The sequence below is a fragment of the Dermochelys coriacea genome, chromosome 8, assembly GCF_009764565.3.
Source record: "Dermochelys coriacea isolate rDerCor1 chromosome 8, rDerCor1.pri.v4, whole genome shotgun sequence".
Lineage (NCBI taxonomy): Eukaryota > Metazoa > Chordata > Testudines > Dermochelyidae > Dermochelys > Dermochelys coriacea.
This window is the reverse complement of record NC_050075.1, coordinates 78,366,621-78,386,789: the sequence shown is the minus strand read 5'-3', so window position 1 is coordinate 78,386,789 and position 20,169 is coordinate 78,366,621. Positions and strand designations below refer to the sequence as shown.

The 20,169-nt window shown below is 39.6% G+C and overlaps 1 protein-coding gene across 2 annotated transcripts in view; it reads right to left on the bottom strand.

Moving 5' to 3' along the window:
* Window positions 1-1,959: 1,959 nt before the first annotated feature.
* The window catches only part of SELENOF (selenoprotein F), a 34,599-nt gene continuing 16,389 nt past the window's right edge, over window positions 1,960-20,169 (bottom strand). For both annotated transcript variants that reach the window (XM_043491407.1, XM_038414271.2), the window contains 3 exons: window positions 12,438-12,501; window positions 3,415-3,464; window positions 1,960-2,795 (listed from right to left, as the gene is read on the bottom strand). In XM_043491407.1, coding sequence (XP_043347342.1) covers window positions 2,664-2,795; window positions 3,415-3,464; window positions 12,438-12,501 — 246 coding nt within the window. In that variant the 3' untranslated portion in view covers window positions 1,960-2,663. The remainder of the gene's footprint in view (window positions 2,796-3,414; window positions 3,465-12,437; window positions 12,502-20,169) is intronic.

The following is a 20,169-nucleotide window of genomic DNA, read 5'->3' as shown; positions in this document are numbered from 1 at the left end:
GTGAGACCTTGCATTTGGCTATTAAAATGCATCTTGTTGAATTGTGACCACTTAACCACGCACTCCAGATTACTAACTGTGACCTGTTATTATAGGCTACCCCACCAATCTTTGTCATCTGCAAACTTTGCATTTAGATAGTAACTTTTCAACAGAACAGTATTTGGACCAAGAACTGATTCCTAGGGTGCCCTGCTAGAAATAACCCAACTCATTTGTCACCCGCTAACAATTACATGTGGAGATCTGTTAATGAGCCAGCTTTTAGTCCATCTAATGTGTGCTCTGTTAGTTTCATCTAATGCAAGTTTATTTGTTTTTAATCTGTCATGTGGTACTAGATTAAATGCTTGGAAAAAAATCAACCAGTACCATAATCTTGTAAAAAGACAGATTTGATAAGACCTACCTTCCATGAAACCATGTTCATGGATTATAAAACAGACTATGATTCAGTCATGGAGGTCACAGAAGTAACAAAATCTGACTTCTTGTGACCTCCCTGACTTCAGCCTATGGTGCTGGGGAGCTGCAGGGTCCCCCCTGGTGCCCAAAGTTGTGGGGAGCTGTGGGTACCCCTGCCACCTCTGGTAGCCCCCAGAGCACCTGACTGCAGTGGGCAGCAGGGGCACCCCTCAACTCCCAGACAGAAGCAACCCCAGCTGCTGCAGGCAGCAGGGGGCCCTACAGCTCCCAGCCATGGGCTGTAGGGTACCCTGGAGCTCCAACACTGAACCTGGGGGGGGAGCCCCCAGAGCTCCTAGCTGCAGCGCAGCTGCCCCGCTGCGGGCAGTGTGGGGACCCGTAGATCTTCATTTTGTCAGTTTTTTTTTTGTTTTTTTTTTTTAGTAAAAGTCAGACAGATCACAGGCTTCCATGAATACTACTTTATTGCCCATGACCTGTCTCTAACTTTTACTAAAAATATCTGACAAAATCTTAGTCTTAATTATAATTAAGGCTAACGTTCTATGATGCAGGTCATTGATTCTGTGATTTTACGTGACCTCTGACTTCAACCCCAGGTGGCGGGGCTCAGACTTCCAGGACTTTTACTAAAAATACCTGTGACAAAACCTTAGCCTTAATGATAAGGCTAGAAGGGATTACTGATCATATAGTCTGAATGCCTCTATTGAATGATTCGTATAATTTTAGCCTTTAATTTTTGAGTCCTGAATTAACTCTTCCATTGCTTAACCAATCTATAGGTCCCCCAGTCATCCCTTTTAACTTTTTCAAATATTTGAAATGCTGGCAGTACTCCAAGCCTTTAGAATTTCCCCAGTTTTTCACGACTGTTCAAAACAAATGTCAGTGGTTCAGAGAGCTCAACAGCTAGCTCCTTTTAAGACTGTTGGATGCAAGTTATCCAGGCCTGCTGATCTGAAAAATGCTTCATTTTAGCAGATTCTGTCTCACTTCCTCTTGCTAGATAGCAAGATAGCAAACTTTCTATTCCATCCACCACCGTCGTCATACAAGATTAATACAGCATTTTGCACAATTTCTCCCTTTGCTTTCCAGGCAGGTGCAGTGCTCTCTCCCTTACTCTGAGCTATCCACTGAGATAAAAAGATGTATTTAAGAAACTAGGAAGTTTGTTTTTTCTTTTAATTATGTCGAGTAGAAGTTAAGGTTGCATGAGGACATACCTCATCCATCCAAAAACCTTAAAAATCTGAAAATAAGTTAAGGGGAGAGATTTGTTTAACTTGTACTGAAGCTGACATTTAAGTCAGTCCATGTTTCATAAGTTATCCATATTTTATTGTATGTATTCACTCAACTAGCAAAACTGACAATTCACACTGGGTCTCAGCCTTAGTATACTGTGTGTACAGGTATCTGTCCTCTGCTCACAGTAATGAGTTGATTAAAAAGGGAAAATAGATGCTTTTAAAAAAGGAAACAAGCTTTATAAATTCAATAAATAAAAAACATATCCAAGAGATTTGAGAGAGTAATTTATTGCCATCTCAAAACACTTTATATTCTAATAACTCAGAACTACAGTAGTAAAGTAAAACACTTGGTGTAAAGTACACGTGACATCAGACTTACACATGCCTTAGAGGTTTTCTATGTAGTCTTCACTAATGTGCACCTACTTCATGTTTTACAATCACTCCAAATCATGAGTTCTTCCCTCATAACCAGGCATTTGTTATAAACTGTAAATAACATGTCTATAAAAAGGACAGCTGAGAAATACAAAATGTGAGGACTAGCAAACTAATCTTTTTGGAGGCAGAGTACATCTCACACTTGATTATGACTTCCTGTACACAGAAAAGCAACGTACAAAAAGCATGGTAATCATCTCAATTATTTGGAACTGCCAACTAGTTTTAAGTTTGTAAAAACTGGTCAAATTACAACAAACTCAGGAATTTGCATAATTAACTGAGTTTATCATTAATGAAATGCATTGTTATAAACACAAAAGAGCTGATATGTACTAGCACAAACTATTTGTTCAGCTTGCCAACTTGTCAGATGTATGCTGTGCTGAAGCTTCAATTTTAATTAAGATATTTAGTACTATACAATATGATTTTAAAATTTAATGTAGAAGCTGGAATGATTTGCTGGGTGTAGCACACTTTATCTCCGAAGATAACCAGGATCAAATGTGAGGAAAGGACTGACAGCAGCAAGATTTATATGCGTTCTAGTTTTTCACTTAAGAATTCTTCTACACTATCTGTATTCCATTTGAGGATGCTCAGCTCTTCAGCAATGTTCCCACTGTCATCCAGCAACTTTAGTACAGGATCAGAACCACGCACATACTGCACAAAGAGAAGGTTAGTTATCTTCTGTTAGGAAATCACATTCCTACCTCTCCCCTCTGCCCCCCTTCACCTCACAAATCAGCTTTAAATTAAATGCCTCAATTGCTGAAATACCAATTTCAAATTGCATTACTTTTTATATGCAGGTATAAAAATGAATTAAAATTAAACCAAAAAACCCTCAATGACTTAATACCATGAAGCACTAAAGTGCAAAGTTTATTTAATTTGGGCCATGCAAATTGTACTGGGAAATCTAAGCATAGTAGTTTTTGTGTGTGTTTGTGTTTTTGGGGTGGGGAAGAGGTTATGCTAATTTAAAAATCCAAACTTAATTTAGGAAAATATAGTCCTTCCTGCTAGGGCTTAAGTAAGGTTGTAAACCTTTTAAGTTTAAAAAAACCTTGACACTTTTTATCAGCATTTGCTCCAACATTGAAAACAGTGCCTAGCATCCATCCTGAACTGGATTCTTATTCTTAAATAAACAGTTTGTATAGGATACAGGCTTATTTGATAAGCAAGTACTAAACACTGTGTGAAAGGACAGGTTTCAAGTAGGTTTAATTCCTCTTAAAAGCCAGAATTTAAAATGTTTAAAAAAAATGCTACTCACCTTGATTTGCAGTCCCCTGAATAGTTTGGGTTTGTCACTCCTGACAAAAGCTGAAGTTTAGAGGAAAGAACAAAGAAAACCGACTGAAACTTACTATTTGAAAAAAACACAAACTAATTTTCTCCTATGTGGTCTCTCAGATATTTGGAGATTTAATTTTTGCAGATATACTTTTTGATTATGAATGTGCTTCAGGCTCCAAACTGTACTGCTACAAGCATTAAATACTCATCCATAATCAACAACAGTTGTGGAATGAATCGTACTTGGAAAAAGCCACATTTTTACTTTGAATACATCTTGTCCTTTTCCCCCCAAACACCTGAAGCACATCTAATGCCACTCATGGCTTCCATGTATGAAGGAGAATCTCAAGGAGATTTATATTGTATTGTTGAGGGCAGTCTAGTGCTAGTACAAGGTGCGAATGTGCAAGAACGTTAGTTTGAACCTAGTTGACAGTGCATTCAGTTTTGTGAATGGAGGGGGAAGGGATGTCTCCTAGCCATCTCACACACACAGGGAAAACCTAAACTTCTACTGAAAAGGCAGAAATCCTTCTGTTCAGTCTGACTTTGAGGCAGCAGGTTTGAGAATTTCCCAGGACTCCCAACTCAGTCAAATTCAGATCCTCCCCTTTCTGTTCCATCCTTTAGAAACCATCTGGCCCATTTTCTTCCAAGATACCAGGGGTGTCTCTTCAGACCAATGCATCTTGCCAGTCCGAGAATGAAGCCATGATTGAGACCATGTCTACAGCTGGCCTTTCCCTTTACAGGAATGCCTCACAAGAAACTATTACAGGATCCTGTTTCCACTGCAGTTGACAGTTATAGGAGAGGTGCCAGATCTCTACATGTTTTAATCCCAGCATCTCTTGACATCTTCTGAAAGCAACATCATAAAAACTCTGGATTTACATACATGGAAAAGGAGGAAGATCTTTCAATGCTGGTATAAGGTAATTAAAAAAAGATTTAAAAATTGCTAATGCATTTAAATTGACAAATACAATTCCTATCTAAGTGTTACAAGACGGGATTTCCTACTAGGAAGTATGGTATCTGATGCAACAGCTTTCATTGAGACAACAGTACCGTTTTGCCATGGGAATAGTGAAAAAAGCAACGTTTCTAAATCACTCTGATAACTAGTGGTATATTCACTACAACTTTTCTTTGAGAGGTTAAGCTTCATTAAAGTAGTAACATCAGGATTTGTGCAACTTCAAACTATATACAAGAATAATTCATTTAGAGTATACTAATGTATAAGAGGACTTCATACACCCTCAAGTACACCTAACAGACTGGTTACTAGCAACAACTGTACTGTATATATTGTGGTAAATATAGGAAATAGGAATTATTTTCAAAAAATGTGTACACACACAACACTGGACTGAAATCAGAGATACTAAACATGGGGGGAGGGCAGAATTGGGCATGAAATTAGTACTAGTGGCAGTAGGTTTGACAGTAAAATAAAAACATTCAGGTGAACAACAACATTAGAAACAAGAACTTAATTTTCTAGTCAGCAAGGTCACAAAAGACAGAAAATTAGTACAGAAGTAAGGGGATCTACCAAGACTAATGAACTAAAGATTTCATTCAACTTATCACATAAGGAACATTAAGCCTTTAGTTTTCAAAGGGAACATTCAAGAAGTGATATTGCACAGAAGAGTAAAAATAAAACTTCATCCTATTATGTTTGGACATTTGAGCCTCATTTATAAAGGTAAGATACAATGAATTGTTGAGTAAAGGGTTGACTGGTAATATATATAAATCATTCTGAATAGGAAAGTATGCAGAATTTCCTCCAGCAAGGACATTTCTGTAAATATATAATTTTGGGGGGCAGGAAGGAACATAACATGGTCCTGCTTCAAAATCTCCATGATGACCCATATTTTATGAAGACTAAATTACAAAAGATGAAGTGCACATCTAGACTTTAACAGGCTCAATCATTTTCCTTGTGAGACCTCAACTCTGGAGAAATAGTAGTAGTTTATTAATATGGATGGCATATTGAGGACTATAAATTTCTATGAAGAACAAGTACTTCACAATAGCAATTTGATAGATTACAAAGAACTAAAGTTTTCAAAAACCAATTCAAGATATCTGGAATGAGGAATGTGATTGTTCACAAAAAAGATACAGGTTGTGCATTTGCAGTTTCCCACTCAGCATGACTAAAAAATCTGTTACATTTCTGATTTGAAGAGCACTGTTTTTGACCATTCCTACTGCAGATGTTTATTTTATCTGAATAATAATCTGGCTAAGGAAGACTGGGATAAAGGGCAGTGAGTATTTAGGGGCAGTGTTTTGGAACAAAGGCCACACTGAAAATAGAAGGGATTTTAGTAAATAACTGCAAGATGCAAGTCTTAATCAATGGGATTTTGTGAAAAATTAGACATTTCCAATATTTAAGAATTTGGTTAAGATTTCTGTATAACAGATTTGCTGGGAGTGTGACAATTGCCTGATTAAAACCAGTCTCATAAGGAGGTGAGCTGGCTGTTCTCCTGCTGATCAACTGAATGCATTGGGAAAGCAGCAACATTCAATGAATGTCTTTATTAGAACAATGGAAAGAATGTTAATACATTAAATATCACAATTTTATCTCCTTCATGAACAAAATAGGGCAACTACTGAAGTTCTACCTTAAGGTAAACTGATTACCTTCAGTGATTGGTTAATTTAAAAGTTTGTGTTCAGATGCAAGAATAATTAGACTAGTCAGCCAAATGGGAATACATTTTCTGGCTTTCTACTGTGAATTAATACATTTAAATGATTAAATTTAAAAAAATTTAAAACAGAAAAGGTTTAATATTTAGAGTAGAATTTTAGTAGTAGAGTAGAAGTCCAATCTCACTTAGTACAAATTGAGTACAGTGTGCTTGTGTCCATAACAGAACAATTTTGAGGAACGTTCACCAGCATTTTGCTAGTACCCCTGAACAGATATTGGCAGAAAAATATTTTTCTGTATACCTAAAGCTGTTTATATGACAGATAACGTGTGACTCTGGAAGTATGTACAAAGACTTATTTAAAATGTTTCTGGAAGTGGTGGTTTTTTTTTTTTTTTTTTTAAATATAGTGTTTAGTCAGTAAGCAACCAGTTTTCCAAACTGAATAACTTGCTAGGACTAAAGATATTTCAGAGTCTCTCATACTCTTACGTGCTTAATATCCATTGACTACATTTTTGAGCTTAATCTAGCGAGACAGATTTTAAAAAACATTTCTTGAATATTGACCTTTTCCTAAATTAAAAACAGCAATTGAAATTTACTGAGAGTTCCATTTGATGTATTAGTACTAGATAATCTATTATTCTTTTCTACCAGTGGCTAAATAATGGTTCCTCTCCTTATTGTGTAACTTTTTCACAAACAAGAACTTTAAAACTAGAGCTCTGTATGGTGAAGATCATCTCTGGCCAAATAGAAAAACAAGACAGAGGTACTGTGCCATCAGATTTAATTGTAAGCCAAGTGATAAAATTTAAATCAATGTTTTATAAGTACTTAAATAAAGAACTTGGTCATCTACAGAAGTAAACAGTAATTTACGTAATTCTAATACATTCACAATCCAGCAATTAGTGCTGCCATCTTGTGTATACTCTACAAGAAAAAAAAATCCTAGAGGGAGCCATCAGACAGGAATCAAACTGAAGTGAGCATTTGTAATGAGAGCATTGGCAATGACAGGTTACACAGTTCAATATAACCTAAAAATACCAGCACTCCTGAAGCTTCAGAAGCAGCAGTAGGACCTTCAGGCAACCTCACTTCTGTAACCAACAGTCAAGTGACAACTGGAAATGTATAGAACCCTTAGATAAATTTAAGATTCCCAAAATGTTAAAATGTAAGGTGGAATCTCAAGATAAAAATGATAATCTTTACTTCCTGCCAAAATTAATGGGCATGTATACTAAACAACTTAAGGTACCAATACTTGAGAATAAATTCAAATTAAGTAAATTACTCCATTGTGCTTCTAAATATTTTACAGTATGTGGGAACAAGTTGAATACTGGTTGTATCAAAACTGGTTTGAAGACACCAGTTATGATGCCTTTAGATCTTGTAACTATATGGAAGTTCATGACTAAGAGAAAATTATGTACCTGTAAAGGTTTGTCTATCTTTCCTCTATTACCATTGTACAAAAGAAGAGTTGCCAGACAAATGCGAGTATTTACTGGCAAGCTCCCAAGCTTCAGTCATGATATGTCTATACTGAAGTCACTGCACAATACCAGACATACTGGAGTTAGCTTTAAATTTACCTAGCTTGTGTACCTGGAGCACTGAAGCTACAACAAGGTATGCTCCTGCATGGGCTGTACAAACCAACCTGAAACCCTGGGTGATTACTTGCATGACTAGCTCATGCTGAAGCATGTTTTGCCAAGATTTTACTGCTCTAGTATTGCAGCTAGCTAGATTAAAGTTGACTCGTGATTGCTCCTTCATGTAGGCATACCAATCTGGTGATTGCAATGTAGGCATACCTTCAATCATTTTAAAAAGCAAGCTAAATTTAGTAGAGTTAAAGAAATTTATGAACTTGTTTTGAAAAAACAAGGATTAAGAGAAAGGACTCTATTACAAATGTGAGCCAGCTTCCAGGAAATTAGATTGTAGAGATCCTGAATGAAAAACTGATTTTAATACAGACTAACACAGCTACCACTTTGAAAGCTGATTTTTAATTAGTTCTCTTTCAGGATAATTATCCCCAGCCCCTCTATGGAATGTCTTCCTGTATGTTCACCATTATTTCCCAAAATGGGTACAAGTTGTAGGGGACTAAAGAAACGGGATGTTGAAGTTGGTTTTAACTGAAGATGAAGTCTCATGAGAAGGAGCCTGGGCTTTTCATTAGAGGGTGGAGTGAGGAAGAAGTGTGCTTGGAACAGTATGTACACTACTATTTTAAGATAAGTTGATAGAACAAAGGCAATTTTATATCTGTACAGGCTTAATTTGGCCCCCTGGTGCATATGTGCTTTGATGGATAGTGCTCAGTTAATGAGTAGCTGACTTGATACCTTCAAGGTTCCTTCTAGCCCTTCATTTCTAAGATTTTCTTTTATCCTCATTGTTTAGTGTGTGGCTCCATGCCTTAATTATTGCACACTATTCAAACCCTGCTCTGAAGACAGAATGATTTCATCTGGGGCTTTTCTATGGTGCTCATCGCTTAGTTTGTGAAGCACTCATACTATATCTTTGACATCCTTGTTAAATGGGGATATGTGAAGAATGGAGTTACCAGTATTTAATAATCCTATGCACTTCATGTCATTCAGGTACAATCGTATCAAGGAAGGTCACCAGGGGAAACAATGAGCGCTCTACTAATTGGGAAAAGTGCACCAACCAGGCTAGTAGGTTAGTTTTTCCCTGGCCCAAGGCTAGTGTCAAAGGGGCACTAAGCTAGTAAAAACCCAGCCTAGTGAGGAAAAGGGGTGAACAGGCAGTAGTAGCTGGGCAGAAGTCTGACTGAGAATAAGCCACAGTCTCCTCCAGGCCAGGAGCAAGGGGTCTGGGCTTAATGGAACTTACTTCCCCAAATCTTGCAAGGAAAGAATGGAGCTAAGACCAAGGCAGACAGGCTTTTTGTTTGTATAGCTTTGCTTGATGAGTAAGTAGTGCTTTGTTTTGAAGAAACTAGGACTTTAATCAGCCACAGGCTCCTGGAGAAAGAGGGCATGCAGGCGCCAAATACAGTCAGGCCTGTTTGTCTATAACAATTTGTAAATGGGTGCATCCCCAGAGATGCAGTCTCAAGTAGGTAGGATCACATGGTTCTGTCCAGAGAGGAGTTAAAGTAGTGAAACGTATCACCAGACAGGTTCACCTGAAGGACTAAACAGTCTGAAGTGCAGCTGACTTGTAATGGGACAAGGGGGAAAATTCTCATTTTACTGATAAGGAGCTGAAGCAGAACAAAAGTGTGTCCAATTATGGTTGCCCATTTTAGATACCAAGATCATGATTTTTCAGAATACTTAGTCTTACACAGCACTTCAAAGAACAGCTCCTATCAACATCAGTTGCATCTTAAGTGATCAGCACTTGTGCAAATCAGATCTTAGGGTCTTGCATCAGACACCAAGAAAGTGAGGAACATAATTAGTTACCATCTGTGAAAAGTCTAGATTAAGTGATATAGGAACTCTACAGCAGAAGCAGGGATAGGATCCAGTTGTCCATGGCAGCATTCAACTGCCTTAACCATGAGATCTTCCTTTCTCTTGCTGCAGTTCCCTTTTCTCAGTCACTATGCACTTTTCTACCATTACAAATGAAGGGGTTCTACTGCCTCTTTCACCACCCAACCCTGATTCATCCCCTGAGCTGGACCATCTTGTGCACTGAATCAGGCAGGGGTCCTGTGGAAAATTATTCTGATGTGATCATATAATTAGATCATAATGCATATATACAAGGGACTGAGTTAATACTGCTCAGACATTAATGCAACGTTAGTTCTGGTATTTCCTAGCCTAAGTGCTTGACTTGGCAACCTTGACATTCTTTTAATGTAGTTGTGTGTAATTTCCTAGCTTTTTAAGAAAGTCAACTGAAAACACAATTCTAACATGTCATTGTATTGACACCCATATGAGGTCATCAGCAGGGTTGGAACCTTTAGATCTGCCTCAAACATTTGGGATCGCAGCTAAGTGAGTACTGATAGCAACATCCTACATGTGGACCAGCACTAGAGGGGGATGAGATACCCACTTTGCCAGTAGTTTCACAGATATTTGCTGACAACAGAGGAATAGTGAAACTTTCGTCACCGGGTTCCATTCTAGGCTTTTGGAGCAGGAGCGTGTTCTAGTGGGAACAGAGTCTTCAAACACATCCCCTCCAATCTGTCCCAGCCTCCTAGCCCAGCTCGTACCTCCCCTCCCACCTGATCTGCCCCTCCATCCCATCTCCACAGACTCCCAGTCCCCCTCCTCTAGCTCCTTATGCAATCTGTCTCCTCTTACATTCCCTCCCTCATTCCATGCTGTCCCAGTCCCAGTCTCCCCTTCCCAATAATCTACCTCCTCTTCAAGCTTTTATTTAAGTCGGGCATCTTCCTCCTCCACATTGCCTGTGCTCTTTAGACCCCTTTTTAGTACCTCAAGTGCTCCTTGCTCTCAGTTCCAGTGCCCAGGCATCCCAGCTGGAAGCAGAACATAGATTCATAGATACTAAGGTCAGAAGGGACCATTCTGATCATCTAGTCCGACCTCCTGCACAGCGCAGGCCACAGAATCTCACCCACCCACTCCTACAAAAAAACCTCACCTATGTCTGAGCTATTGAAGTCCTCAAATCGTGGTTTAAAGACTTCAAGGAGCAGAGAAGCCTCCCTCAAGTGACCCATGCTACAGAGCAAGACTAAAAACCTCCAGGGCCTCTCCAATCTGCCCTGGAGGAAAATTCCTTCCCGACCCCAAATATGGCGATCAGCTAAACCCTGAGCACATGGGCAAGATTCACCAGCCAGATACTACAGAAAATTCTTTCCTGGGTAACTCAGATCCCATCCATCTAATATCCCATCTCAGGGGATTAGTCCTATTTACCCTGAATATTTAAAGATCAATTACTTACCAAAATCACATTATCCCATCATACCATCTCCTCCATAAACTTATCAAGTAGAATCTTAAAACCAGATAGATCTTTTGCCCCCACTGCTTCCCTTGGAAGGCTATTCCAAAACTTCACTCCTCTGATGGTTAGAAACCTTCGTCTAATTTCAAGTCTAAACTTCCTGGTGGCCAGTTTATACCCATTTGTTCTTGTGTCCACATTGGTGCTGAGCTTAAATAATTCCTCTCCCTCTCCTGTATTTATCCCTCTGATATAACATAGGGCAAGTCCTAGTGAGCTTCTGCAACCCGGGAGCTGAGTTACTCTGGGGGGTTTGTGTATGTAGAGTCAGGCCAGCACTAGGACCTGAGAGAGTCTGGTGCATGCACTGTTGGTGTGTAGGGATGGTACAAGTCACATGTAGGAACTGAGAGAGTCTTCAAGCTTGTGCAGTGAGGATCAGAATCTGCAGAGATTGTTACTAATGCTGAAGACTGTAGCGTGCAAGTCTAAACAGCAATTTCTCAAAGCCTTATAGGTTGGCCAAATTTGGCCAGACTTCCTTGGGGATAGCAAAAAGCATATCCTTTACAGAAAGGTTGCACCTCTGCAAGTTTCAAGTTCCTCTCCAAAGTAGGATGGTGCTAGAGCATTTCAAAGAAAAATTTTAACATGGGCAAAATTTATTTTGGCCAGGTCTCATTCTCTAAAATGGCTAACCTGTTTTTTGGCATGAAAAATGTCACTCCAAGTTTGACACAGTTGTATAACATTTTCACATTATGAACAGCAAATGAAATTCAGAGCAAACTTTATGGACAATGCTATCAGCCCTGCCTATAATAGATGATGTTTTCGGAAGACTGATTAGAAAGGATAGGTCCATCAGGATAAAAGTCCATAGCAGAAAGACTAAAGCTTAGGATAGGTACTTCTAAAACGCATCTAAATAAAACAAATTAAGAACTTACTAAATAGATGAAAGGGTTGCAGCCATTTAAATCCTCTCCACTTTATAAACATTTCCATATTGAAGTTCTTTATAGATTTAACCCTGAAACACTCACACTGACACGTTTTCCCTTTTACACTACTGTATTCCAGCCATGCTAGTCATCTTATCCACTGAGAGAAGAGGCAGTTACATCAGGATTTGGGTTAAGAATAGTCTATAAAATGGCCAGCAAGCTTCATGTAACAAAACAAAGTTATTGTGCCTTAATTCCAGTAGTCTAGAGTCTATGGGACTCAATTTTTATCCCTTTCCTATTAAATTCACAACTTGCTTTAAGAAAAAATACTATTTAAATAGTGTCATAGCTGAATGATCAAATTTTTATATATATTTGACAGAAAATTTAGTGGTACCTTTACTTACCCTGAACTTGAGGGAACCTTCCCAATTTTCATCCACACACTTCAAGAATAGCACCCGCATAGAGCTGCAATAGAAGAAATATTTTCTATTTATTAAGTTCAGACTACTAGTTTATTTTTACATCTACTTAATTATCTTTGGGAAAATTCAGTGCTACATGGATAATTTAAAGATACTTTTTAAGCAAAGTCATCTTACTAATAACCCATTTTTAATTACTTAACTGGTTAATTATTAAAATTGTTTCATTTTGCAAAAAGATCGCTCCTTTGTCCTTTAACACATTCCTTTCATCATACTTGTTTAAAATGTATGCCAGAGATGCTTTCCCGATGACACAGCTCCCATCTCTTGTTGGGACGGAGTAATTATGTTGATGGGAAAGTGCTCCACCCATGTAGCATAGTAATGAAGACAAGCCCTCAACAGGTTTAAGAATCTAAAAACTATTTGAAACTACATTTTTACTTTAAGAACTCTGTAAAAACAGTATTTTAAACATCTTTTCTCTCCAATGACACAAGCTTATACTGCTTTCTGTTTTCACAACACTGCTAAGATACAATGAACTATAAATTCTGTTGAATATAAACAACTCTGTTTCTAATACATATTTCTAGAGCTCTTTTGGGCTCAGTCAAGCTGTCTGCCTTCCATCTTTAAATCTCATGCATCATAACTAAAGGTTCTGTAGGCCAAATGATGCCCGTCAGTGATAAGTGTGAAACACAACTGCTTTTCAGTTCAAGTTCAAATATGTTACACCTGGGCTAACCTACTGAAGGCTGGCAGTTGTAAACAGAGAATGTTATTTTTTAAGTAAAGTGTGTGTGACAATGAAGGACCCATATAATCCACTTTTCACAGCAGAACTGCATAAGGTTTGATGTAAAGTGCACAGGTTATATATGAATTTCTTAACGTTTGTTGGCTTGATTCTGAGCTTGTAATTAACTTAGTTTTTCTTCATTCAAATAGTCATCCCTGTATGATATTCATTTTTAATTTATTACTACTTCTGCTGAATTAACAGTGGCCACAAAGTAAATTTGTGCACAGTGTTACAGATGTCTCAAAATAAGCATTACAAAGTTGGCTTAAGGATGGATTTGCAGCTTAGCTTCTGAACCTCTTTCTTGAATATAGGTCAAACAACATTTCTTTCATAATTTTGTAGATTAACAATCTCAAAGTATGCTACTTTGACAGGTTTCAGTAGCAGCCGTGTTAGTCTGTATTCGCAAAAAAAAGGAGTACCCGTGGCACCTTAGAGACTAACAAATTTATTAGAGCATAAGCTTTCGTGAGCTACAGCTCACTTCATCGGATGCATTTGGTGGAAAAAACAGAGGAGAGATTTATATACACACACACACACACACACACAGAACATGAAACAATGGGTTTATCATACACACTGTAAGGAGAGCGATCACTTAAGATAAGCCATCACCAGCAGCAGGGGGGAGGAAGGAGGAAAACCTTTCATGGTGACAAGCAAGGTAGGCTAATTCCAGCAGTTAACAAGAATATCAGAGGAACAGTGGGGGGTGGGGTGGGAGGGAGAAATACCATGGGGAAATAGTTTTACTGTGTGTAATGACTCATCCATTCCCAGTCTCTATTCAAGCCTAAGTTAATTGTATCCAGTTTGCAAATTAATTCCAATTCAGCAGTCTCTCCTTGGAGTCTGTTTTTGAAGCTTTTTTGTTGAAGGATAGCCACTCTTAGGTCTGTGATCGAGTGACCAGAGAGATTGAAGTGTTCTCCAACTGGTTTTTGAATGTTCTAATTCTTGACGTCTGATTTGTGTCCATTCATTCTTTTACGTAGAGACTGTCCAGTTTGGCCAATGTACATGGCAGAGGGGCATTGCTGGCACATGATGGCATATCACATTGGTAGATGCACAGGTGAACAAGCCTCTGATAGTGTGGCTGATGTGATTAGCCCCCAACTATGTTAATCGCAAGGGATATTTCTCAATGGTTCTACAGGCGCTTGTGGATCACCATGGGTGTTTCGCAGACCTTAACGCAGGCTGGTCCGGAAAGGTGCGTGCCGCATGCATCTTTTGGAACACTGGCATGTTCAGGAAGGTGCAAGCAGGGACTTTCTTCATTGACCAGAAGATCACTGTAGGGGAAGCAGAAATGCCCATTGTGATCTTGGGAGACCCTGCTTATGCCATAATGCCATGGTTTATGAAGCCATACAGGGGGCAATTTGACGGCAGCAAGGAGCGGTTCAACAGCAGGCTGAGCAAGTGCAGAATGACTGAGTGTGCTTTTGGCTGGCGCTGTCTCTACGGCAAGCTGGACCTGTCAGATGACAATATTTCTATGCTTATAGCAGCGTGCTTTACGCTCCATAATATTTGTGAAGGGAAAGGTGAAAGCTTCACTCAGGGCTGGACCTCAGAGGCTCAGTGCCTGGAGGCTGAGAACAGCCAGAGACCAGGGGGTGCAGTGGAGGGCCATAAGGATTAGGGATGCCTTGAAGATGAAAGTAATTTGACGCTGAAAGCCAATAACACTTGTTGCTATGCTCAGGAGTGCAGTGCAGTGCTTGTAATGCTAGGAGGTAGTTCTGATTGGTGCAGACGATGCAATATGAAGATTTAACATAACTATCTGTTGCTTTGCAGGGCTCTGTTTGCTATCAATTAATGGAATAAAGACTGCTTTCAAACCAATACAAGTCTTTTATTAAAAAAAGAACAACTGAAGGAGAGAATCCAAAAATCAGGAGCAGTGAGGGGAATGGGGGAAAAGAAGGTCTCCGGAAGAGATGGAGTCCCAGAACAGCTGAAGATTTATGTATGTCCAGGGATCATATCCAACCTTCTCCTTTACAGTACAATGCAGCAGGTACTGTAGTTCAGCAGGGCCAAACTGCAGAGGGATGGATGTTGAGTGCAGGGGTACTGGGAGTCTGCAGTGCTGGACTGTGAGGTGGGGGGAAGAGTGGAATGCCGTGGGTATAGACTGGAGCCAAGAGGTTCATAAGAGTGTGTTGGTGGTATCTGGGGGAGGGAGCATGGGAAAGAGTTTTGTGACAGCGGCTGTAGGGGAAGGCAGGCATGGAGCTGCTCAGTTTGCAGGGCTAGTCTGCTTAGCACGTCTGCTTAGTGCTCCATAACATTTGAGCCACTCCGTGGCTTCGTTCTGGCATGCTGTGTTCTCCTTTCAGTCCCTCTTCTTGCTGTCCTGCCACTCCAATTTCTGTTTCTCAGTTGTGGAGCACAACATATCACATAGAAAGTCCTCCTTAGTTCTTCTTGGCCGCTTTCTAATTCTGCACAGCTGTTCAGACGCTGACTAAGAGGGAGGCTCGGCTCCCAAGGTCATCTCTGAAGTTTAAAAACGCAATATTTTACAGAAGTAGTATTGTCCGCAACACACACACACACACACACACACACACACATATTGATTCAGTGATTTAAAACGCAGCCCGTACTCACAACTGTCTGACCCCAGGCAAGCACAGATGAGCCCCAAAATGGTGAGTAGCCCCCAGGGGCAGGGCAAATCACTCTTCCTGAACCCTGCTGTACACTAGGCATTTGGCTCTTGGAGAGCCAGTACTATGAGGGGGGGGGGGGACTGATGATCATTCCTTACCACAGGATGTGATCATTATGGAAGCTATCTCACTGTTGAGGGTGAGCAGGGAATCAAGGGAGGGTCTTCTCCAAGACTGTGGCTTCCGCCATGGCCCCATGCGGATTGCCTGTGTGCAGCAACAGTGTTACAGGAGTAACTGTGTAGAAAGGGGCTTTATTGCACAGAAACTTGCCAGTGTAACAGGGCCTCTGACACAGCTTACATCTAAATGAGGAAAACTACCATAGAATCTGTAAGTGAACTAAGTTTTCTATCCAGATGCTGACCTGGCATGATCTTGTTTAGACTGATAGCTAACTTGAACATAGCTTATAATCTTATGGTTATTTTTAAAAACATAAAATGGATTGTTGAGATACATTAGTCAGCTAATAAGCATTCATCTTTAAGTATCCAGATACTCTGATAGCAACATTTTATAAAAAAATAAAAAAATTATAACTTCTGAAATCAAAAATTGTTGTGGCATTTGCCTGTCTATTGCACCCACTGGTTTAAAGACCTTGACAAAATTTTTTTTTTAAAGTACTGGGAATAAGAATTCTGAACTCTAACAAGAGAAGTCACTAATAAATAATACTTGAGAGAGAGAGAGAGTGCGCATTGAGAATTTCCAGTTACAAAATGTATAATCTGGTAAAATAATTCATCATCAAACCATCTCTTCACAACCAAATTTGACTGACACTGCCTTTTATGAAATTGGAATTCTAAATCAGGTTCTTTCTAATTCTTTTTTATATTTTTTTTCCACACTTACATTTGAAATCCTTTTTTGTATGACAGCAATAATTAATCTTAATTTGAAGATACTGTAACATAGACAAAACTAAGGTAACTGATTAATCATACATTGTACTCTTTTTGGAGCAGGTCATTAAAACAGATTATAGATTATGCATGTTGTCAAAATGACCCTAGTCTTCCCAGGAGACAAAAAATTCACAGGAATCAGTAGAATACAAGGAAGTAGTAGGAGAACCTTGTTCCAAGGGCCATTATGAATTACTGCTCTGTAAAAGAGCCAACAAAAGTCCATTTCTGCATAATTCCTAACATGGAATTTAGGCATCAGGCTAAATCTGGTGACAAAAACCACTCTCATTCAAACCTCACCCAGGGATGTGGGGGGCAGAGAAGTCAGGCTCTCGATGAGAGCTAAGAATGTAAAGGTCAGATGGTCAAAAGGCATTGTTGTCTGGTGGTGTTCCTGTGTTCATGGCCATCTGTATTCATAGGAATTTGCCAATCAACCCTTTGTAGCAGAATTCTGCTGCAGAATCTAAGCTTTACTTTAAGTTTAAATTCTAGCTTTTGAAAGCCTCCCAAACACAGAAAATGAATACTAGTTAACAATCCTTAAGATAAATGAGGGCAATTTTTCTCTCTGAGCTAATGACTACTATCAGACAAACACTGCTCCTCATTTTAACAGAAATGTCTAGTTCGTGAGTGCCCAAACACCCACCTCTTTGCAAATCAGTTGCCAAAACCTTCAACTTGCTTAACAACTTATGCAGTGTAGTTATGCCTCGTCACTACAAAAGTTTGAAGCATACTGAAAGTTTAGAGACAGTGTAAAATTGAATATTTCAATCAGGAAACTTATTTTTTAACACACCTTCATATTTAATCAACGCATTTCTTGACTTACTAAGAAGAACTGGTGGGCCTTGCTGCAGAGTTTAGGTTCATCTTATCTGTAATATTTCAAAATTGTGTACATGAAAGGCCAACCGGCTCCCTTACACAATTCTGGCAGAGTTAGCAACAGCTTTGGACTGAGGTCTTATTCATGAAACAGGTGAAAGACCCTAATCTACACAAGACCAGAAATTCCACTGGATTGTGGTGGTCTTGAAGGTCCTTAGACCAGCCCCTTCCCAAAGCACAACCTCTGACTTTCAAGAGAACAAAAAATTAAATTTCGTAGTTCTCAAGTAGAATGAAGGGTCTCATTGTCCCAGAGATGAAAACCATTCATTACTAGAGTACTACCAATTTCATGGCCATGAAAAAGATGTCAGACTGTAAAATCAACCCTTCCCCATGAAATCTGATCTCCCCTGCTGTTTGGAGCAACGGGCTCCTAGCTGCTAGTCTGGACACGCTGGGGAGGGACAGGAGTTGTCCTTCCCCTCTATGGCTGCTCCTTGTAGGGAGATTAGACCCACCTCCAGAGGCAGCACAGAAATGAGGGTGGTACATCCTCACTTTTGCACTGTAGCAGCCTGGGAGCTGGGCTTCCATTCCCCACCCCGCACACATAGTTTTCTCACTGCCGTGGCTCTAGGTGCTGAGCTTGAGGCTTCCCCCCCACCCCCCGGGGCAGCGTGGGTTTGGAGTGACCTGGTCAGGGCTTCCACCCTGGGGCTTAGGTGCCCATTTTTTGGGGGGGGAGGGCGGCTGCCTTAATCTGTCCCTGGCATGGGCTAGCAGCTAGGAACCCATGGATGGGGTACTCCCAGCAGCATGGGGGAGATCCTACCCACCTCCATCTCCAGGAACCTCCTCTAACTGGAGGGAGCTCTGAAGGCAGCTTAGAAGTGAGGGTGGAAATCTTGGGACCCCTTCTACAACAACTTTGCAACCCCATATAATCCCATTTTGGGTCAGTACTCCCATAGTTACAAGACCATGAAATTTCAGCTATAAACATCTGAAATCATGAATTTGACCAATTTTAAAACTTTCTGGCTGTGAAATTGACCAGAATGGACCATGAATTTGGTAGGGCCCTATTCATTACTAAAAGAATAGGGATGATGTCCATGTCAACGTTCCCTGAAAGACTGGGCACCTGTTGGAGGCGAGAGCCAAAGGGAAGCATGGCTAAGTGGATAGGAAATCATATTGGAACCCTGGGTTCCATTGTCACCTCTGCTACTGACTCAGTGTTAGGATGGACAAGTCACAACCTTTCTCTAGTGGTAAAAGTGGGGCTAGTGATACTTGCCTACCTCTGTGGATGTTTGAGACTTATGGATGCAAGACAAATGCGAAGTAGCTATGTTGCAATTAAGAGCTAGATTTTCTTAAAGTAGAAAACTAGAGGATATAAATGGATGTCTTGTAAACGTTACTAGCCAAAACAAAAATACTACAGATATCTATATAACAAATGTTGGCACACCCCCACGCCAGAAAAGGACTCTGTGCTAGTCATCCCTGAAAATTAGCAAACAGAACCAGTTTTATTATTTTATACCAAGTTCAGTTAGTGTACGTAATTGAAGTAAAAAAGTGGCAAAGTTTGGGAAAACTAGCAATTTGAGTCTCAACTTTAGAATCTGTCTAAATAACTTTTAATGTCTCAGGAGAGCCAGCACAGCATAAATGATCTCTCACAAACTACCTCCTTATTCTCCAGGATCTTTCATTTAAAAAAAAAAAAAAGGTCTAGCATGACTACTAAGAACCTTGAAAATGTTAAATGTAAACAAGCAGTTGTGTACTTGTTTGCACAGTCAAATAATAATGTTGAGGTCTGACTACCCAGTGAAATGAATGTGGACAGTCATTCAGATGTTAACAGGTTTCAGAGTAGCAGCCGTGTTAGTCTGTATTCGCAAAAAGAAAAGGAGTACTTGTGGCACCTTAGAGACTAACAAATTTATTAGAGCATAAGGTTTCGTGAGCTACAGCTCACTTCATGCATTTCGATGCATCCAATGAAGTGAGCTGTAGCTCACGAAAGCTTATGCTCTAATAAATTTGTTAGTCTCTAAGGTGCCACAAGTACTCCTTTTCTTTTTTCAGATGTTAACAGTAATACTTTAAGAATGTCTGGATTAAGAAAAAAGACTAGGTTAGGTTAAGAGTTAGCTGACTACATCCTATTCTCTACTGTAGATGCAGATTCACAATTTTTTTTTAACCTTGCTTTCTACCCTTGATTCCCGCTGCTCCTCAACCTGTTTCCAAATGTAGACAAATGTTCCATAGCTATGTCTAGATTAGACAAAAAGAGGTCAAGGCTAGTCATCTTCTACCTACTACAGACACAGACTAATATCTCTGAACCTTGATTTAGCTAATTGAGATCCACCTTGGTTGATCTCATCCACCTAAAAGGTGGTAAACTTGTCTGCCCTAAGAACAGA